Source organism: Kazachstania africana, chromosome 2, assembly GCF_000304475.1.
Source record: "Kazachstania africana CBS 2517 chromosome 2, complete genome".
Classification (NCBI taxonomy): Eukaryota; Fungi; Ascomycota; class Saccharomycetes; order Saccharomycetales; family Saccharomycetaceae; genus Kazachstania; species Kazachstania africana.
In genome coordinates, this window is record NC_018941.1 from 878,507 (window position 1) to 898,305 (window position 19,799).

The following is a 19,799-nucleotide window of genomic DNA, read 5'->3' on the forward strand; positions in this document are numbered from 1 at the left end:
CAATATTATATCCATATACAAACCACATTATATAACGCTTTTTGACATAAAGTACAACTTGTGCATTAAAAACTTGTATACAAGGTTCAAAAGTAAATATATTTATTGAATATGATTTATTTGAGAATGAAAAACAATAAAGAGTTAAGTAGGATGATTTAATGATAAAAGTAAGGTTACTCTTTTCACTTAGAGTACTTTTGGGGATTATAATGCAACTGACTCAAATTCTTCTTTCAGATTTTCTACTGAAGTATTGGATTGCTTTTCAGCCGAGTCTTCTTCTGGCTTGGAGATTGAGCTGTTTTCTTCCTCTTCTTCTTTTTTGGTATCTTGTTCATTAGTTGCTTTTTCGTTGTCTTGCTCTTCAACAGACTTTTGTTCATTTGATTCTTCAACGGGAGCTTCTTCTTCCTTTTGTTCTTCAGCGGGAGCTTCTTCTTCCCATGGTTCTTCAACTTGAACATCTTCTTGCTTGTGTTCTTCAACTTGAACATCTTCTTCTTTTACCTCCCCTTCTCTAGATTGTTCAACGATTTCATCTTCGTTAGGAGATTCAGTGTCCTTATCTTTATTTTCTGTGAGCGCAATTGCTGATTCTTCAGTTTGAATTTCCTCTCCAGCGCCCCGTAGCTCAGTTGTACTGTCTTGTTTTCCAAGTATTTCTGTATTTTCGCTTTGAATCTTAGCAATTTCATCATGTTCATCTTCATCATCTGTAATGATAGCCTCAATATCTTCTTCATTATCAACCTTAGACTCCGCCATAGAGACATCAGCGACATTGTGTTCTTCTTCTTCTTCTTCTTCTTTATTTATTATTACATGTGGTTTAACGGGACTTTGGAACTTCGTAGACTCTATTTCGGTGTTAGGCTCAACATTGCTATTATTATTCAAATTTTGTTCTTGGTACTTGGTCCAACATCTTTGTTTCAATACTTCCAAGTAGTCTTGAACTACACCATTACTCTTTTTATCTCTGAAAACCAATTCACCTTCACCAGAGTAATAATCATCAGAGTCATTAATTAAGAACCAATTACCTGCTTCTAAATCGTTAGCAAAAGATAGAAGGAATTCACCCCAGTTTGAATTGATAGCATATTTTGTGTCGAAGTCTCTACCGAATATAATAACTTGTCCATATTTACCATTTGGACCTGGTGACAAGTCTACACCGATATGGTTACCAGCATGGTCGGTAACTAAAGGAATCCATGCGGGATGAGCATATACTGGCAAAATAGTTTCAGGAGGAATTGAGGATTGAGTTGGAATGTAAGGTAATTTGAATTGACTCTTAGTTTGTGATTCGGTCATAGCAGCAGCTGACGAATTATTTGAGGACATCGTAGAGAGGTTATTGTTGCGTCTATTTAGATTTTTGGCAACGTTCCTCCAAGCTTGAGTCATTGATACAATTTGATCTAATGTCATTAGTTGCAAACCGTAGATAAGACCGGAAGTACCGGTCATAGATTCCAAATCTTCCTGACCATCATGGATTCTTAGGGATGCTTTAACTGAGGCAGGGAATGAAATTTCTAAATCTTCCTCTGCATGTGTAATGTCATTTTTAGTGCATGGCTCACTTAACGTAGCACTTAAATCTGGATTGTGGTCATCTGACCAGGAATCTATATGTCTCCAAGCCAACAAAGCTTCAGAGACACCTTCATTGTTGTAACTATTAGAAGATTCAAATTCATTATTACGTGCATCATTATACTCGTCCATACCAATATTCATTTCTTCATCATGGTTAACATCAGGGTTAGATCTGTTATTTAGACGTTGACCCATATGGAAGTCTTTGATCTCGTTTTCATTATACTCTGCGTAATGATCATCAGTACTAAAAGAGTAAACGAGTTCTTTAAGCTTCTTCTTGAATACATCCATTGTAAGAATAACTTCTAAATGCGATTATCCAACTAGTAAATGTATGTAAACTGTAGGGTATAAGCTCGAGAAACCAATAATTTTTTTCAAGTCGAACTAAATTATCTTGTTCATTAATTCCCATATATGAAAAAAAAGAAAAACGCGCGAGATGTTATATTCGTCGAACGGTTTAGAGAATGCGAAAAGATCACCTTTAACGTGAATTAGCCCATACAAATTTATTGGCGAATGGCAGCTGCCGTTGGCTTAACGCTGAGATTAATAATGCACGTGGTTAGTAAGGAGCAGGCTGTTTGAATGGTCTGGCATGCGCTGTATATTGGTTGTGATAAGAGCATGTAAAATGGTGGTACAGACACCGTGATGACCCATCGTGGAGACGCATGACCATAGTGTTCTTGTCATGACAGCAATTATTAGAATGGATCGATACGATGTAAGAGTTTGAAAAGAGCGATGCTGTTTCTTCGTTAGTGTGCAAAAAATGATTTCGGTTTCTGATAAGACCTACATGCCACATATAATGCAGTATTAGTAGCTTACTATACAAGTCCAAGTAATTGCTACTTGTACGCATGACACAGCAGACTTCCCATACGCATAATTTATCCTATTTATGGAAACTACTTGTTATCGTCGCTCTACCTCGAAGCGTGTTCCATTTCCAGTATATATGACTTATGTAAGAAAGAACATGTATAGTTGACTCAGTGCAATTAAGAGAGCCATTTTGACATATTGCATAGTTTTACAGTACTATATCTTGCCGGCCGATCTTTCAGCAACGAGCGAGATAAAATTGAAATAATAAATCTGTCATCAACGGTTGAATGCTGCCTATTTTACTAGGCAACCTCATGGTCTTGAATAGCCCCAAGCAAAAAATAGGCAGCGCAGTATCTTATTACATAATATATCTGATATATACGATACGGAGCCTCTTCCAACGTGTTGTAGTCGTAAACATCAATTTTTTAGCCGCTGATGTTGCTTGAAGTTCATTTGAGAATTGAACACACCGCACCAAACTCTGCAATGACAATCAATAATCTATAGGACAGATGGGAAATGACAAACATTCCGCTATCAAAAAATTCGAATTACTGAAATTTTAAGGATCCCATAACGAAAATCCGTCTACATCTTATAGGCGCTTGGACGTTTTCAATTGCTTCAAATAGACAAGATCTATTTACATACGTTACCTTGTAACATACTTTACTCAATAATGAGGATAACTCTTATTTTTTACTCCGGTAGACTCCAGTATGTGGTCATCAAGACAAATTCGATTAAATATGCGCCTTATTAAAAAACGAAATATAAGTTATTGGCTCGGAACCCTTATTAGAATTATGATCTATATTTCACTTGTATGGACGTATGCCATTGCATAAAGCGCAGTCCTGTTCACAACTTTCCTATATGTCTCTGATGAGGGACTGGTAATGCAGCTCGAGAAATATTCTGATTTTTTTTTCAATTACTATTCCAAAAAGAGAAAATGGTAAACATATAAAAAAATCTCTCCTTTGTCCACAAAACGCACGGTATGGCAATGAGGCCTCCGAAGCCTTAGTAGACTTGCTAGCATGCAATTACACCGATCCATGTCCCTGTGGAAATCTTTTACTGGCGTTTCCTTACAGGTTATATACTATATATATACATATGTACAATTTTTTTTTACTAGAGTTACAGAGAAAAGAATAGCTGAATCACGGATAGCATGGTATCAACTTCTGTTATGTCAAGTCCCATTACGTCTAAACAGCATACTACTAAAGACAAAGATACTTTCACAGAAATAAGAGAGGAAAAACATTCTAGCACTAGTTCACACACATCACGCAGTTCTGCTACGGCATTACGCAAGACTATATTCAAGAACAAAAAAGGGCATAATTTGAAGCTGAGATTGCAATTAGTGAGTAAGTTTCATTCCCCTACAGATAGACTTATTTCACCGTGTTCACAAAAATTAAATAGTTATAAATCAAATATCTTTAAAATCAAAAATGCAAAACCAACAAAATTGGAGTTTCAAACAAATCCATCTAGTAATGACGAGGATGAAATGTCTGTAGATTCGGATACTCCAATGAAAGATATCAGTGGTATGAATAGTGAAAACCCAAGCGAAGAAAAAATTAAAGAAGATACCATATTCTCATATACATACACATTAAAATAGAAAATATATATCTAAATATTCACAGGATCAGATATAACAAATGGAAATAACAGGAAAAGAAATCCATCAAATAGATGGACTAAGCTTATTTTGTCTTTTGACCACTTATTCTAGCGTCAACCAGTGTGTTCAATAATAACGATTCATTATCTAGTACTACTCTATTTGGAGAGTTAGCTAAAATCCTAGCGATCTCTCTTGCGGTATCTAATCTCTTTAATTCGACATAATCCCTGGATTTCTTAATGGCTTCACCTATTAATTCAGCAGACTTAGCTTCACCTTGTGCCTTAACAACCATACCTTGCTTTTCCTGTCTTGCCTTGTCAACAATAAATGCTGCTCTTTGAGCATCTTGCTGTGCAATTTGTTTGGCTTCTACAGCTTGAGTGAACTCTGGAGAAAACGTCATAAACGTAATCGATACGTCATCCAACATTATATTAAATTTTGAAGCTCTGCGGACCAAATTCTCACGAATTAGTTTAGAGACTTTCTCTCTTTGAGTGATCAGTTGAGAGGCATTAAATTGCGCCACGACTGCTTTCAAAACTTCATTTACAATTGAAGGCAATACTCTTTCGTCATAATCTTGACCCAAAGTTCTATAAATTATTGGTAGACTTCTAACATCTGGTCTGGAAAGTACTCTACATGTAATATTCACCATCTGCAGATCCTTTGTACCAGTAAGGGAAGCAACGTTACGTGGTTTTGCTCTTACATCATACACAATTGGAGTCTCCAACCATGGGAGAATAAAATGTGTACCCTCATTATATATCCTAGAGGAGACACCGTTAATACGCGAGTACACGATAGCTCTATGACCACCATCCACGTTGAACAGTGATTGTTGTAACAAAAAGGCACCACTACCCAGAAGAATCAAGCCACCAAGCCCCATTATCTTCCCCATAGGCCCATTGCCTCGTCCACCAGAAGAACGTTGCACTTTTGATAGTTGTTGCTGAAAAACTCTAGCATACCTTTGAAAATCGTTTGGAGAACCATTCATAATGCCTCTAAAAAATTGTGCGTACAGGAATTTCCTTTTAAAATAGATGATGGTTGTAAAACTGTTGCAGTATCTGACCATCACTTCCCCTTCACAAATTGGATGCCGAATCAATTATATATCTCTATTTTTCTTAACGGACCGGGGTAAAACACCCAGTAACTACACCAAGTGAACATAGGGTTGAAGTCTCTGGTAATGTAGCAGTGATTCCGACAAGAGTGTCACAATTGCGAATCCTGATGTCCATATATATAAAGTATTTGATAACTATGCAATGTGTAACATCTATCGAGGGCCCTACCCTCATGTTTGAAAAAAAAGGCATAGATCTAGGCATATTTTGCGGAAACACAGCTCTTTCTCTTTGAAAAGAGTAACAACTATTCACAATGACAATTGATATTTACAGTAACAATTTTCCACAGTAAGTACCGCATCAATTGGCCGAATTCCATTTTCTATCTGTTGAGCTCATTTTTTTGGCATTACTAGTCATCGATTGTTTCAATTCAAGTCTTAGCAAACATCAAAAAAATGAATTTAAACGGAGATTCGGGGGAGCAAGGTTCAATATACAATTATCATCAATAAGACATACCGTATTATTTTGACTATGTCAGATTTCCCACTACATCAAGCATGCATAAACAACGACTTGCATATGGTGCAAGAACTAATTGAAAATTCAGAAAACATCAAGAGGGATTTAACAGAAAAAGATATCGATGGAAGAACCCCATTACACTGGGCTACTTCATTTCAGTACTCTGAAATTATCCAGCTTCTTTTAAATAACATGAAAGCAATTGATTTAGATAATTTGAAGGATGATGCTGGGTGGACAGTATTCCATATCGCGTGTTCCATTGGCAATTTGAGCATCGTGGAAGCCTTATATAACAGAGACATCAAACCTGATTTGAACCTAGCAACGAGTCAAGGAGTCACTCCATTACATTTGGCTGTAGCAAAAAAATATAATGACGTAGTGAAATTTTTAATCGACAATGGTGCTAGTGTAAGAATCAAAGATAAGAAGGGACAGATTGCTTTACATAGAGCTGCCGCTGTAGGTTCAATGAAATTGGTAGAAACACTCTGTCAGAAAAATAGTCCCATCAATTGGGCAGATTCTAACGGATGGACGCCACTTTTCCACGCCTTAGCTGAGGGACATGCCGATATTGCGGTAGGATTAGTAAACCAAATGGGAGCAGATGCTACTATTGAAGATAGTAATGGATTAAAGGCGGTTGATGTCTCTGTGAATGATAATGTCAAACAATATTTCTTAAAGAATATATAGCTGATTTAATGTACCCTACTGGCCTTCTCTAAATATTACCATTCACTTTTATATGATTTTCGATGATCTTTTGATTCCTGTATATATCGTTAACGCGTCGCGATAAAATCGTACTAATTGATGATAGAACTGCAAGTGATTGAACTAGTTCCTCTGACAAGAAAGTAAATGCAGGAGAACCACCATTAACATTACAGCGATCAATCTAGACCTATTTACTAGCTAACTGAACCAAAAGTGCTATGATATCTGAACCGCAATCACAGTTATTTGACAACCTGAACTTCTTGATTGTGATTACCACTGCAAGCGATGCCGAAACAATGCTCAGATGTGAAGGTCTCTTAAAGGTCAACTCAAGCAATAGTGTTCAAATTTATTCAGAGGATGCAGAAAAGATAAAGCGATTACAAAGAGAAGCAAAAACCTCGGATTGGTTTTATGACAGCTTTAGCCGCTCTACAAATGGTGAAATTCATTTCATAATTTCCCAAACTGCAGACTTTTTCTTCTACAACGAAGTAGCATTCGACTTACTAATACCAGTGGTCACTCCAGAATGGGTTACAGATTCTATAGCAAAGAAAATGTTACTTAAGCCATTGCCGTATTCTTCTAATGAGAGACACTGCCTAAAAGACCTAGAGATTTACCTTTCAGGCTATTCACTTGATGAAAGTGAACAAATACTATACAGTTGCCTGATAGAATATTTGGGAGGTACTGTTACTAGTACTCTTTCAACGAATACCAAGATTATTATCACGAAAACGTCAAAAGACCCAGTACTAAGCTCTGTTTTGAAGCTTAAACTACCGACAATAATCAAATTTGTATACCCAACTTGGCTGACTACATCTTTCAAGAAAAATTCAATGGATGATACAGAAACACACGAAATATTACCCACTGATGGTACCGTGAAAATGAAAAATCTGTCCAAAAAGCTCTGGAGTAAAAACCATTCTACAAAGATAACGCATATGACCAATATATTTCAGGATCGTATCTTTTATATAAGCGCTGAGTTGAAGATCGATTCGGATATTAATATTTTTTTGAGTGACATATTATTGTCTTGCTCTGGCTCGACCTGCCAACGTCTCGATGAGAGTGCAAAAACAAGTGCACATATTTATCTTGGATATACCAATGAGAATGAAGAATATAACATGGCAAAAAACCGAGGTATAGAAGCTGGAAATTTGGTTTGGTTGTTCCAAATGCTTTCATGTCAGAAATATATACCACCGGCTTCGAATGTAATCTTTGAACCATTCGACAAATCAAAGATATTCAATAAGGATACATTAATTGTTTCATTTTCTAATTTTTATGGGTTTCAGCGGTCTTATATAAAACTTCTAACATTAATGTTAGGAGGAGTTTCCACGAATGAGTTGTCCAAAAGGAACAATTTCTTGATTTCACGATTTTCAAGAGGAAGAAAATATGAAGCTGTACAATTGCACTGGAAAAAGACATGTCAAGTTGTCAATATAGAATGGCTAGAGGATTGTTACAAGCATAAGACTTTACTTGATCCGAATGATGCCAAATTTCGGAATTTTAATGTAAGTTCCAGTTCAAAGTTCCTAATTCAGTTATCCCAAGATGTTGAAGAGAAAAATGTGATAGAAAAGAATGCAGGAAACACAGATATCACTTCAGCACCGTCTAGTGAATCATCTCCAGAATCTGATAAAAGTATTGAAGGCGAATCTGTTGCAGGAATGGAGTTAATAAATGGAAACACTAAAATCGATAGCAAGCACAAATCATACAATGTGGTGGATACTTATGAACCAGTTGTAGCTGACATGGCGGTAACTGAGGGCCCTACTGAAGGTCAGCATTTTTCAACAAATGTTGAACTTGCGACAGTTGGTAATAATACTGAAGAAGGCCTATTAATAATTGAAACCAATGATAGTAGCCATTCCAAAATAGGAGTTGAAACTGAAGATAAGCTTGAACCTGTAGAGGAAATTAGAGAAAGCCAAATTAAAAGGACAGTTGAGAAAAAAGACAAGTTGGAGAAAGCAAGTACCGTTGCAGAGGATGCTCCCACTGCTAACCAAGAAATAGAGTCTTCGGTCAACTTCAATTCTATTTCTGATGAGGAAAATGACATCTTGAAGGGCACAGCCAAAGTGTCATCTAGCAGTAAGCAATCTTTAGAAACAGATGAAACTTTAGAAAAGATGATAAATCTCATAAAGAAAACCGAAAAAAGCATCAAGAGCAATTGTTCTTTTCCATGTGATCCAACGATCAATGATCGTATACTGAATATTGAAAATATTCGGACAGCTGAGACAGCGAGCCAAAAGCAACAGCCACTATCGCCAACTTCTGTGGACAAAAATAGAGAAGAGATATCAACACATGATGCCATTACTATCGTAAATAAAGCAAAACGATCTGTAAGCCGACCAGTATCTTCTTCAAAAAGAAGAAAAACTGGTGAAATATTGACCGAAGGGAAAGTTGATGAGCTTTTGAGACGCTTCTTAACCGATGACAGCGATATTGAAAATTCATTTCCCATTTATGATATCAGAGCAGTCTCGACCAATTGTTTGGAAAATTTGAAAGAATTAGATATCAAAGTCCTAGATGTTCTTGGCATAAAAATCTTTTCGAACATTGATGACACCCATAATTTAAATGCAATTATCGCTCCTAAGCGATTAAGAACGATCAAGTTTCTTAAAAGTTTAAGTTTCAATTCATTGGATTACGCAATAACTCCAGGGTTTATTAACGAAATTTTGAAATCCGTTTATAATACTAAAAATACAACATTTGACACACTCAAGATTGCGCACGATAAGTACGCAATTCCTGACATGACAAGCCACGTCTTGGAAACGACCAAATTGTCTACAAAAGTATTTGAACGTGGATATCTTTCCAACATCAACATTTTTCATGACATTCCAGGTGGTGCTGAAACAATTGCTTCAATCTTGAAATCGCACGGCATAAAGAAAGTGACCGTACTGCCATCTAATTTTGGCTTAGATGATTTGGCGTTAAATGAAATACGAGATTCTGATACAAATGTACCGAGATGCGTGATAGTTTCGCATAAAGCATCACAAGTTAGTAGATTTAAACGACTAGTCTCAACGAAAGGGAATCGTGAAGGTTTCAATGCGTTAATAGTTGAATGGAATTGGTGCGTCAACTGTATATTTTCTTTAAATGTCAGTTTTGCCGATACTTCCAATGTCTTACTTCGATACGAATAATCTCGGGCGAAACGAAAGCGGTGAAAAGGCTAACATTTTTGAGTGCACGGAGTAGTCAAGTTCAAATGTATCGGCCAGTATACACGTAAATCCCTTGTGCCTTGTTTCGATGGGATGCTCGAAGTAAGAATCAAGACCGATAAGTGAACCTGCGTAGAACGTATAATACTCCTAATACCAGGGATTAAGACACTAAGCAATGGGTGGTAAACCATAAATTGGACAAGACAGATCAGATTCGGTTTGCTCGCTTAGAAAATAGCATGACTTTTTACTAGATCCGAGTATTCCAGGTATAGTGTTTAATGATAGTCAACAGTTTTGTGTCTGATGCCCGCACTCTATTATTCAATATTTGAAGTATAAAAATGATGGTGGATTAACTTGGAACTCTCGTTGGTATGCTTTATTGAAAACTTATTTTTACTACTATCTGCCATTTTCTATCTCCAGTAAAGAGCTTTCATTTAGCAATAAACAAAGAAAATGCTATCAGCAGAAACAAGAACAATTGTTAAAGCCACTGTTCCAGTGTTAGAACAATATGGTACTACAATTACTAAGACATTCTACAACAATATGTTGTCAGAGCACAAAGAATTATTAAATATTTTCAACAAAATTAACCAGAAGAAAGGTGCTCAACCAACCGCTTTAGCTACTACCGTTATTGCTGCAGCTAAAAATATTGATGATTTATCAGTTTTAATTGCACATGTTAACCAAATTGGCCACAAGCACCGTGCTTTACAAATTAAACCGGAACATTATCCAATCGTCGGTCATCATTTATTAGGAGCTATCAAAGAAGTGTTGGGTGATGCCGCTACGCCAGAAATTTTGCAAGCTTGGGCCGAAGCATACGAAGAAATTGCTAATGTTTTCATCACAGTTGAGAAAAAGATGTATGATGAAGCTGCTTGGGATGGTTGGAAACCATTTACCGTTGTCAAGAAGGAAAAAGTGGCTAGCGATATTTATGAGTTTACAGTGAAGCCAGAAGCTGATTCTGGCATCGATTTAAAACAGTTGCCAATTACCGCCGGTCAATACATCACTGTTAACACACACCCAACCAGGGAAAACAATCAATATGATGCCCTACGTCATTACTCTTTATGTTCAGTTTCCACCAATGATGGTATTAGGTTTGCCGTCAAACTAGAAAGCAGCGAAAATAATCCTATGGGTTTAGTCTCTGAATTCTTACATAAAGATGTCAATGTCGGTGATAAACTAAAATTAAGTGCACCTGCAGGTGACTTTGCTTTAAATGAAAAATTAATCGAACAAAATGAAATTCCAATAGTTTTATTGGCTTCCGGTGTTGGTGTTACTCCCTTACTTGCCATGCTAGAAACACAGGTCCAGAGAAACCCTAACAGACCTATTTACTGGATCCAAGCTTCTCATGATGTATCAACTCAAGCCTTTGTACCTCAAGTTGATGAATTACTAGGCAAATGTCCAAGCGTTACAAAGCACATTGTACATAGTAAAGTTAATGGGCGTATTGACGACAATTTCCTAAAGGCTAATATTCCTAATCATGCTGATGTTTATATTTGCGGTTCTTTAGAGTTCATGCAAGCAATGATTGATCACTTGAAGGTATTAGAACATAAAGCTGACATGATCCATTATGAACCATTCGGACCAAAGATGGCCACTCTCAGATAGGTCGTTGAATCTACCAAACAATTATTTATTTGATGTATCTACAAGATTTTTAGTGTATATATCTACCAAAACATGTTAAATAATAATCCTCTATGTTTCACAAAAAAATATTCCCTTCATTTGAGACATTTTGGACTTACTTGAACCAGTCTCTCACTATATTACCACATTTGTGAAAGAAATCTAAAGTATCCTCCTTTCCTTCCCTAAGCTCAATCATAATTTCGTCTTGCTTTTTAATTAATGTGGGGAAGTTTCTTTTCTCTGCCTCATAAATTGTCCTTGCCATATTAGACAAAGTTGAAGGCAATGTATAAACAGCACATATAGAACCAAATAACACAGGCGTTAGAATCTTGAATGACACTGCTTTTCTTCTAGCTAATATTGAACCAGTCATGACAGCAACGGCAGTATAACTTAAACCAGCAAGTAAATTATCATGAGTAGTCGTACTCAAAGCAGCAATTTTTGAAGTGAGCTGTCGTCCTTTTTCATGATATTCATCATTCACTTGATTTAAGTTATCTTTTGTTTTGTTTGTGACATCCACTAGTTTTGAACGTTGCTCATGTATGAAATTCACTAATTGCTCTGGTTGATGTGTGACAGATTCATTTACTTGGTTTGACGAGAGTTTTTCAGTTTCTGGATCAATTTTTTTATAGAAATCAGTCATTATGTATTTGGTTAGTTCACTGGCCTTGAACGCACTTCACGTATATTTAGGTTGCATTCTTCAACTTCAAACTAAGGACGTTTTTTTTATTTATTTATTTTGCTTACATCAACCCGGAACGAAGTATAGCAGACAAAATATGTCTTCCTGACGATGCGACTGGCGAAGAGAGTATTATATATATGTAGGCAGCTAATCAAAGCGTCACATAATCTTCAATTAGATAATGAACCTGCATAACATGCACAGATCTTGATATAAATGCATCAAATATATACGATGAAATAATGCAATGAAAGGTCGTTCAGGTTGGACTAGACAGCATTAAATGATTGAGGAGAACAAAGCATACGTGATATCATCATCTAACATATTGTTTGGAATATGCTTATTTTTTTCTACAAGAGTTTTATTTTTGAGTTCTGGCAGCTGTTTTTCCTGTTCAACCAATGCAGCTTGCGATAATTGAGGATGAAAGTATCGTCTTGCATAAATTGTGGGAACAACAGCGCCACAAACCATTCCTAGGGCGATGTACCTGAAATTCGGGCCTTGTGCAATTTTGTGTGCTTCAGAATATATTTTAGAATCTAACTTCATTGAGAAATTATGATAATGTGTAAATCAACATGCCAGATAACGGATTAAATCGGAAGCCCACCAGTACTTCATAAACCACCAAAATGAGAAATGGTACCAATTGTTATATACCCACAGCAGAAATCTTCTAAAAGTAATGCTAGGACCTATTTTTTCAGTACGGCGCATAAAACCATACAGCCCCATGTTGTACCCCTAATAGGTGTCTGGATAAATAAAAGCCCTTCACCACTAGCAGATGCAAACCTTGCAATATCAGGAACCGTCATCAATATTTAGAAATGTGACCAGCATGACCTCTCTTATTTGCCTGTAAATACTTTTTTGAACATGGATCCGAACGATTTCTTCTTTTTTGCCTTGCTAGAATCCTTCGAAGAGGAACTCAAGCTGCTCCTGCTGGTGGAAAGTGTGCTGCTACTAGTGTGTAAAACATTACTACGCGGCCGTGAGTGGGACTTTGAACCTTGTTGGTCTTCCAAACTCCTAGCCTTTGCAAGATGCTCATTTGAAAATTTTGGGGATAATTTCTTTCGAGCTAATTTTGACTGGAGAGATCCAGCTGGTGACCCTACGTCGGTTGTCTGAAATTTTCGTATTGAAGGAAGAGAGGTGAACTGCACGGATGGGTCTTCATGATTTGAAATTGTATCGTTATCAGTTATTAAGGATTTGACTTTATATACTCCAGTATCGTGAAGCTGAAATCGGGAACTACGTCTAGATGTCCTCGAGCTAGTCGGAGTTATTCTTTTACCATCTTTATCATAGACATATGCGCTACCAGAATCTCTTGTGAAAAGCATAGCTCTCGCGGGTTTTGGAGGTACATAGCCATTTCTTTCAAAGGCTTGATAATTTTGTAACTGATCATTGCCCATGGGAAAATAACCATCAATTGAATCCACAGACTCTGTATCGTTAGAGTCTGTACTGCTAGCGTCAGAGAGTTGGTCATTAGATGATGAGAATGGATTGACAATAGTTTTCTTCATAGTCTTATCAAGCCATTTCAATCTTTCTGACTTTCTAACGGCCGAGTATTCAGTAGGAGAATTCTGGATTAATCTGTTAGGATTGATAAATTCAAAAGGAACAACATAAACGGGTGTTGGATAGTGTTTCATCACAAAAAATGGAAGTTTAACATTTCCATTTCTAAATTTAATCTTAATATTCGCACTAACAGTACTGACAATTTTCATATCTGGGAAATAAATCGAATCTACCGATGTCATAGCCCTTTTGGTTGAATTGTCTTTGACCATTTCAACTGTGATCTTGACAATCTTATCTTGCAGTCTCCACGAATAATAATCCAATATTGATTGACAAACTCCTCTAGCCTCGGCATGAATAGCTTCTAATCGTTGTCCCAAGGGAAGTGACTTTTTTTCAGGTTCAAGCGCTTTTTTTCCTCTTAGTAGTTCATTCTTCTTTTTTTGTCTTTTTTCCAGATAAACCAGAGAGTCAACTTTTTCCTCGAAGTTTGGAATGCACGTCATAATTACTACGTGGTCACCATCCTTGGCCATATTTTCAATATACCAGTCAACAGAAGACCATGTAAACCGTCTACCAGAAATATAGCATCCTACACATCTTAGAGATGAGAAAGGACTTTTCACTTTTCGATTTGTTTTACGAGATTCTTCACTAATGTAAGCATCAAACTTGCTATTTTCTCTTGTTAACACAATTGCTTTATGATTTACAGATGGTCTAGAAGGGTACATTGATGGTGTAGAGTCCATAAGGCCTATATTTGAGGGTCTCTTTGTGCTAGATTCAAAATATGAGGGCTTTTGCTCATTAAAATCGAAGTTGTTAATATCCATATTTGATGTCCTTCCTTTGGCTATATACGACTCTTCCAACGCAGCCAGTTCTTCATTCGACATTCCAGCAAAAGATTTCCTTTGACTTTTTGCTGGTTCTTGCACTTTACTCACTCTATCTTCTATTTCATTTAAATTAGAAAACAATGACTGGGTATAACCAGTTGTTGATCCAGAATTTTCTTGTGTGTTCTTTTGGGTTAATGTGCCTACTTTTTTCTCAAGGATGTGAGATAAATCTGCAATATCAATATCTTCAATTTCTTCATCATCAAATGGACGTGGCTTTGGGGGCTTCAAAACTGAGATCTCCGGAGGTGGTGGTAATTTATATGATCCATGCCTAGATTTATGATGCGATGAAATGGGAGAAGCTAGCTGAGATTTACTATCCACCCCATCTTTCTTTTGATACAGTGGATTGTATTGAGGAGGTACATGGAAAAACTTGTTATTATAACTTATATGCTTTCCACTATCTTTAAGCAATCGAATCTCATCATCGTACAATGTCGGTGAAAGATCATCAAAAGAGATGTGCTTTGCATACTTAGCTAAAAATTCGGTATCGGCAGACATCGAGCAATGCGTGTTCCCAATGTGCGTATATCTGACCCTAGAACCTCTAATCCTAGAACTGTCTGTGTATAATGAGTTTTAGAATTAGTCTGTTTGTAAAGGAGTGGTTTAGCTGTTTATTAATTATATTAAAAAGTAGAAATATTGAACCCTTCTTTACTCAGCCATCTGAGTCCGCTAATTTCCGAATATTTCTTTCTGTTCCTACCTGAAAAAAATAGCGAAAATCAACTAGAACAGGTTAAAGCGATCCGAAGATATAGAAATATAAGCTATATTATTATAGAAAATCTACTGTTTACATATATACATTTAATACATCTCTACTGTCCATGGGTTAACGACTATTGGTATAAAATATCTAGTCCTTTTTTCCTTCTTGTTCTAATTTCAATTCTTGTAGTTCTTTGAGTAGTTTCTCGTTCATTTCTTTGTACTTCACTAACTCCTGTTGAGTGGATTCGAGAGCTTTATTTGCACTGTTAAAGGACATCAAACTGTCTCTGTAATTTCCTGAGATCTCTTCCAGTTCGTTTTGCTTTTTCAGTAGATTATCATTCAATATACTATGTTTCTTTCTAAAATCATGATATTCGCTATCTAATCTCTCCTTAGATTCGCTAAGAGATTCACTTTTGATCAAGAGTTGATCTAATTGGCTAGAAAGATCATCTACCACTGTCTTATGACGTGGGCTAGAGTTTGGAAGATGTTGCTCTTCATGTAATTGGTTATTCGTTGGGGGTTGATTGATCTCCTTCTCAGAAAAATTATTGTTTTTAGGATTATTTCTCCATCTTGCGAGAAGATCATCAAGTCTAGTAGAATAATTGTTGATATTGCTAGTGGAATCTAGTCTGTGGTCTTGTAATTCTTTTTTCAACCTTTGATTCTCGTCATTCAGTTCTGTAACATTTCTTTCTAATTCAGATAATCTCTCTTTTTCATTTTCATCCAATCTTAGGATTTGAATTTCTTTACTCTGTTGCTTTATAATGTCGTTCAAAACATTAACGTTTAAAAATTTGTCATTTACTAACATTTCCAGTTCCAAGATTTGATCTTTCAAGGCATTGTTATCAGTTTCTAGGATCTTACAACGGTTTTGTACTTCGGTGGTATCAACGGCTTCCTTGGATTGTGCGAGTAGTTTCTCATTCTCCATCTCGAGAGATTTTATTTGAACGCTTGCTTCATCAGCTTTTTCTGTTGCGATACGTCTCAGATCCTGTAACTCTAAACGTAAAGTTTCAAATAGTTTCTTATCTACCATTTCACTACTCCTCTCTTGAGGTTCCGTCTGTATACTTTCTGATGTTTGAGTAGGTGAAGCTTCCTCATTATGAATCAAGGCCCTACCTTCTGACTTCTGCTTTTCTGTGAATAATGCCCCCCTTTTCACCTCTGCAGGATCGCTCAATCTATTCTCATTTTTTGGTAAAACCTCTGCCTTTTCGATTGGACTCAGGCTTCCAGTTTCTGATAGCGTTCTTTCTTCAGTTTTTTCTAGTGGTTTCAGCAGGGTTTCCTCAGAAATAGGATCTGGCTCATTGCTATTGAAGTCATTTGTGACATGTTCGTTTTGAGGCGTATGTGAGACCTTGAAATAGGTCTGTTTCTCATTTCTGTCAAAGGCATCAACCGGCTGTTCCTTTGGTGTCTTTTGCATGTCAGGGTTTGAGTATGGTGTTAAAATATTTTGGTTCTCAAAGGGGTTCGTAGAAACATTCCCATTTCCAGATACATTCCTCATAAAACCATTGGAATGTTTACCTTGTGGTTCATGAGATCCAATGGTTGGTGTAGTGGGCGTAATCACATTCGACTTATCGACATGCTTATTTGAAGTAGGAGTCACTGATGGTACATCAAGTATCCCTGGACAGATATCTTGTAGATGTGACAAGTCCAAGGTATATAAGATTGTACCCTTACCCATGTTTGTTTCTGACGTATGAAGATCAAAATTATCGACTCTTGCATAATCAAACTTATCACCACCCATAATGAGAAGCTTGTCATTCTTGAGTAACGTAATCGAGTGACCTGATCTACCTTGTGGGATACCTGGCGCAAAAATAGGCAATTTGTACCATTTCAAAGTTCTGAGGTTCAAGAAATAAACGCCGTTTAAATAAGTATCTTGCTCATCTTTACCACCAAATATACACATCAAATCTTTATAAACAATGGCAGCGTGCTCTTGCATTGGTGGGGCAATGTTATTTGGATTATCACTGGACGTTTCAATAGTTGTCCAATCGTTAATCATTGGATCATACATAAATACCCGATTAGTTAATCCTTGTAATGTATCACCACCAAACACCCATAATTTGTTGTCATAAGAAACCATTGTATGGTTGGTCAATGGCGGTGGAACAAACGATTTAGGTTTGACAAACTCCCAGCGAGAATCGGGTCTTCTGAATGATGACAGGTCAAATACGACTAAGTCATTGAAATAGGCGTCATCAAACTGCCCACCAAATAAGTATAATCTTGTCTTTGAATTAGCTGTGGCAATTATAGAAATTTTATGACCATACCTCCCAAGTGGCCTTGGGCCCACAGGGTTAGGAATTGTCCATTTATGAGAATTGATATTAAAAAGATATAAATCATCGTCCATTAAGCCATCCTTGTTAACTTTATGGGTATCACCTCCGAATATGATAAAGGCATTGCCACACAAAGTTGCTGCATGACCAACCCTTGGAGGTGGTGTGTTATCTGAAATATCAACAGTTTGAGATATAAATCTCGAGGCATTGTTCTCAGATGTTAAAATCCATGTGTCACCATATACAGATTGATCGTGTAGGCCCCCAATAACGTATATCTTGTCATCTTCGGTTGCATAAGCCGAAGCAACATGCCTATAACGAGGAAATGGGGAATTAGCAAGCTTGATACGGTTCCACACTGTTTGATCCCTTTTAACAAATGGTTCTTGTGTAGTTGGGGTATGTTGTTGGACTAACATGGGAGAATCGTTTTCCCTGACGGCTCTTTGTTGTTCAGCACTGAACAACTGTGTTGTCGCACCTGATACATTACGTTGATCAATTGGAACCGGCGTTGGATAGATACGAGGAATCTGGTTTGGCATATATTGAACGGGGCTCTTTTGACCATTAGAAGGAAGTGTGTGTTCTGATGTCGATGCCTGGCGCGATGCACTACTATTATCGTTATGGCTGTTCGTGAGATGTAAATTTATAAATTTCGAAGGACTATGAGAAGATGAAGAGTCTTTCTCCTTAGGAGAAGATTTATTTCTGTCCTTTGTTAGTTTTTTAGCAAATTTAAATGGTGCCATCCTGGAAGAAACTGCACGTCTATATTCACAATTCTAACTTCTCTATGAGATAAAATTCCTCCGAAAGTAAATTTAGAAAAACCAGACCCTGGTGATGTGATGGGATTGGTTCGAAAAAAGGACTCTGTTAAGGAAGAATATGTCAGGTGCTTGTCCGTATTTTGAATATCTAACCAAAGTATCAGATGCTTCCATCTTCTAAACTTCTACCTGCTTTTGAAAAATAAATATTCGTGTATAGTGATATTTAACCCGAACTAACTACATGAAATTACTAGACCATAACTACGAAGATAAAACAGAGAATGCGTAATTTGAAATACCTATATATGTATTTATGCTTTTGACTTGAATATTTATTGAGAGGCATTGAGATGTTTCGTATCATTAACTTTATTTTGTATGGGGAAGTATTCATTACCGACAATCTCTCCATTTACAGGTGAATACAACGTATTTTCAGTTTTCTTAACGGTAACTACTCCATCACTAATCCTTCTCATTAGTCCAATAAATTTGGAACTTGCCAGTTTGGGTCTTAGCCCAGGCGATCTAGGCGCTGAAGACGATTCTACGATATTTGATGCAACTTTTTGCAATTCTCTCTGTTCAGAGTCCAAGGAATCATCCAGTTCATTAAGTTCATTTTCTAGTGACTCAAATTTGAGGTCAAAATATGAATCTAATTGCACCATATCCTCATTAGCAGCTTCTTGGATAGGTGCACTGAAAGAAGACTGCAGTTGTAATTTTTTAAAATGTTGATAGTCCGTCGTTTCTCTTCTAAATAATTGCGGCCTAGTAGATACATGAGTTGAAGGTGAGAACTGAAGGTATGGTGAAGGTTGTGTGCGTTTCTCGTAGTTATTATACAAATTTTTATATTCTGAACTGAACTCTAGCGGATCATTGATTTTCATGGAAGAGAACTGTGGGAGCCAAGATTCTGTACCCTCACTGTTCCCATGAATGTTAGAAGGTTGGTTTGGACGCTGTGATGAAGGAGTACGCAGGAATTTTGCTGATGAAACATCATTTGTCATGAAGGCAGAAGATGAGGAACCTTGTTGGTTAGTGAAAAAGGTTTGTTCCGGGGAGAATCCATGACGTTGACCCAGTTTTTGTTGGTGGGAAGCACCTCTTACAGAAGACATGAAGGAAGATCCCGTCTCGATCTGCTCCTTTTTTGAAAGTAGTTGCTGCAATGGATTTGTCTGGCAGGACATCTTGATCCAACTTTTTGCTTGATTGTAAAATGCAAAGTGCCTTTGAAATATTGAAAAAAAACTTCTATCGCTAGAATAATAGACAGTGGACTGGTTCGATATAGCAAAGTTCTTCCAAAATAATCTACAGAACATTTGGACCCAAAAAACCAATTCTACAAATAAGCTATATATGACCATTTTTACTGT

The 19,799-nt window shown here is 36.8% G+C and overlaps 11 protein-coding genes across 11 annotated transcripts; 4 read left to right on the forward strand and 7 right to left on the reverse strand.

The window, feature by feature from the left end:
- Window positions 1-207: 207 nt before the first annotated feature.
- Window positions 208-1,905, reverse strand: SMI1 (Smi1p; the record flags this gene model as incomplete). Its single annotated transcript, XM_003955805.1, has 1 exon — window positions 208-1,905. The coding sequence occupies one exon, from the start codon at window positions 1,903-1,905 to the stop codon at window positions 208-210; it is 1,698 nt and encodes a 565-aa protein (XP_003955854.1).
- Window positions 1,906-3,637: 1,732 nt separating this feature from the next.
- Window positions 3,638-4,102, forward strand: BNS1 (Bns1p; the record flags this gene model as incomplete). The annotated part of the gene is made up of 1 exon (XM_003955806.1): window positions 3,638-4,102. One exon carries the CDS (start codon window positions 3,638-3,640, stop codon window positions 4,100-4,102), a length of 465 nt encoding a protein of 154 aa, XP_003955855.1.
- An 85-nt stretch (window positions 4,103-4,187) lies between these two features.
- On the reverse strand, window positions 4,188-5,120 carry PHB2 (prohibitin subunit PHB2; the record flags this gene model as incomplete). The annotated part of the gene is made up of 1 exon (XM_003955807.1): window positions 4,188-5,120. One exon carries the CDS (start codon window positions 5,118-5,120, stop codon window positions 4,188-4,190), a length of 933 nt encoding a protein of 310 aa, XP_003955856.1.
- A 616-nt stretch (window positions 5,121-5,736) lies between these two features.
- Window positions 5,737-6,429, forward strand: NAS6 (Nas6p; the record flags this gene model as incomplete). The annotated part of the gene is made up of 1 exon (XM_003955808.1): window positions 5,737-6,429. One exon carries the CDS (start codon window positions 5,737-5,739, stop codon window positions 6,427-6,429), a length of 693 nt encoding a protein of 230 aa, XP_003955857.1.
- A 242-nt stretch (window positions 6,430-6,671) lies between these two features.
- Window positions 6,672-9,686, forward strand: KAFR0B04270 (uncharacterized protein; the record flags this gene model as incomplete). The annotated part of the gene is made up of 1 exon (XM_003955809.1): window positions 6,672-9,686. One exon carries the CDS (start codon window positions 6,672-6,674, stop codon window positions 9,684-9,686), a length of 3,015 nt encoding a protein of 1,004 aa, XP_003955858.1.
- A 486-nt stretch (window positions 9,687-10,172) lies between these two features.
- Window positions 10,173-11,366, forward strand: YHB1 (flavohemoglobin; the record flags this gene model as incomplete). The annotated part of the gene is made up of 1 exon (XM_003955810.1): window positions 10,173-11,366. One exon carries the CDS (start codon window positions 10,173-10,175, stop codon window positions 11,364-11,366), a length of 1,194 nt encoding a protein of 397 aa, XP_003955859.1.
- Window positions 11,367-11,502: 136 nt separating this feature from the next.
- MIC26 (Mic26p) lies at window positions 11,503-12,045 on the reverse strand (the record flags this gene model as incomplete). Its single annotated transcript, XM_003955811.1, has 1 exon — window positions 11,503-12,045. One exon carries the CDS (start codon window positions 12,043-12,045, stop codon window positions 11,503-11,505), a length of 543 nt encoding a protein of 180 aa, XP_003955860.1.
- A 324-nt stretch (window positions 12,046-12,369) lies between these two features.
- Window positions 12,370-12,645, reverse strand: SPG1 (Spg1p; the record flags this gene model as incomplete). Its single annotated transcript, XM_003955812.1, has 1 exon — window positions 12,370-12,645. The coding sequence occupies one exon, from the start codon at window positions 12,643-12,645 to the stop codon at window positions 12,370-12,372; it is 276 nt and encodes a 91-aa protein (XP_003955861.1).
- A 302-nt stretch (window positions 12,646-12,947) lies between these two features.
- Window positions 12,948-15,062, reverse strand: KAFR0B04310 (uncharacterized protein; the record flags this gene model as incomplete). Its single annotated transcript, XM_003955813.1, has 1 exon — window positions 12,948-15,062. The coding sequence occupies one exon, from the start codon at window positions 15,060-15,062 to the stop codon at window positions 12,948-12,950; it is 2,115 nt and encodes a 704-aa protein (XP_003955862.1).
- A 361-nt stretch (window positions 15,063-15,423) lies between these two features.
- Window positions 15,424-18,384, reverse strand: KEL2 (Kel2p; the record flags this gene model as incomplete). Its single annotated transcript, XM_003955814.1, has 1 exon — window positions 15,424-18,384. The coding sequence occupies one exon, from the start codon at window positions 18,382-18,384 to the stop codon at window positions 15,424-15,426; it is 2,961 nt and encodes a 986-aa protein (XP_003955863.1).
- A 356-nt stretch (window positions 18,385-18,740) lies between these two features.
- Window positions 18,741-19,610, reverse strand: PEX21 (Pex21p; the record flags this gene model as incomplete). Its single annotated transcript, XM_003955815.1, has 1 exon — window positions 18,741-19,610. The coding sequence occupies one exon, from the start codon at window positions 19,608-19,610 to the stop codon at window positions 18,741-18,743; it is 870 nt and encodes a 289-aa protein (XP_003955864.1).
- Window positions 19,611-19,799: the final 189 nt, after the last annotated feature.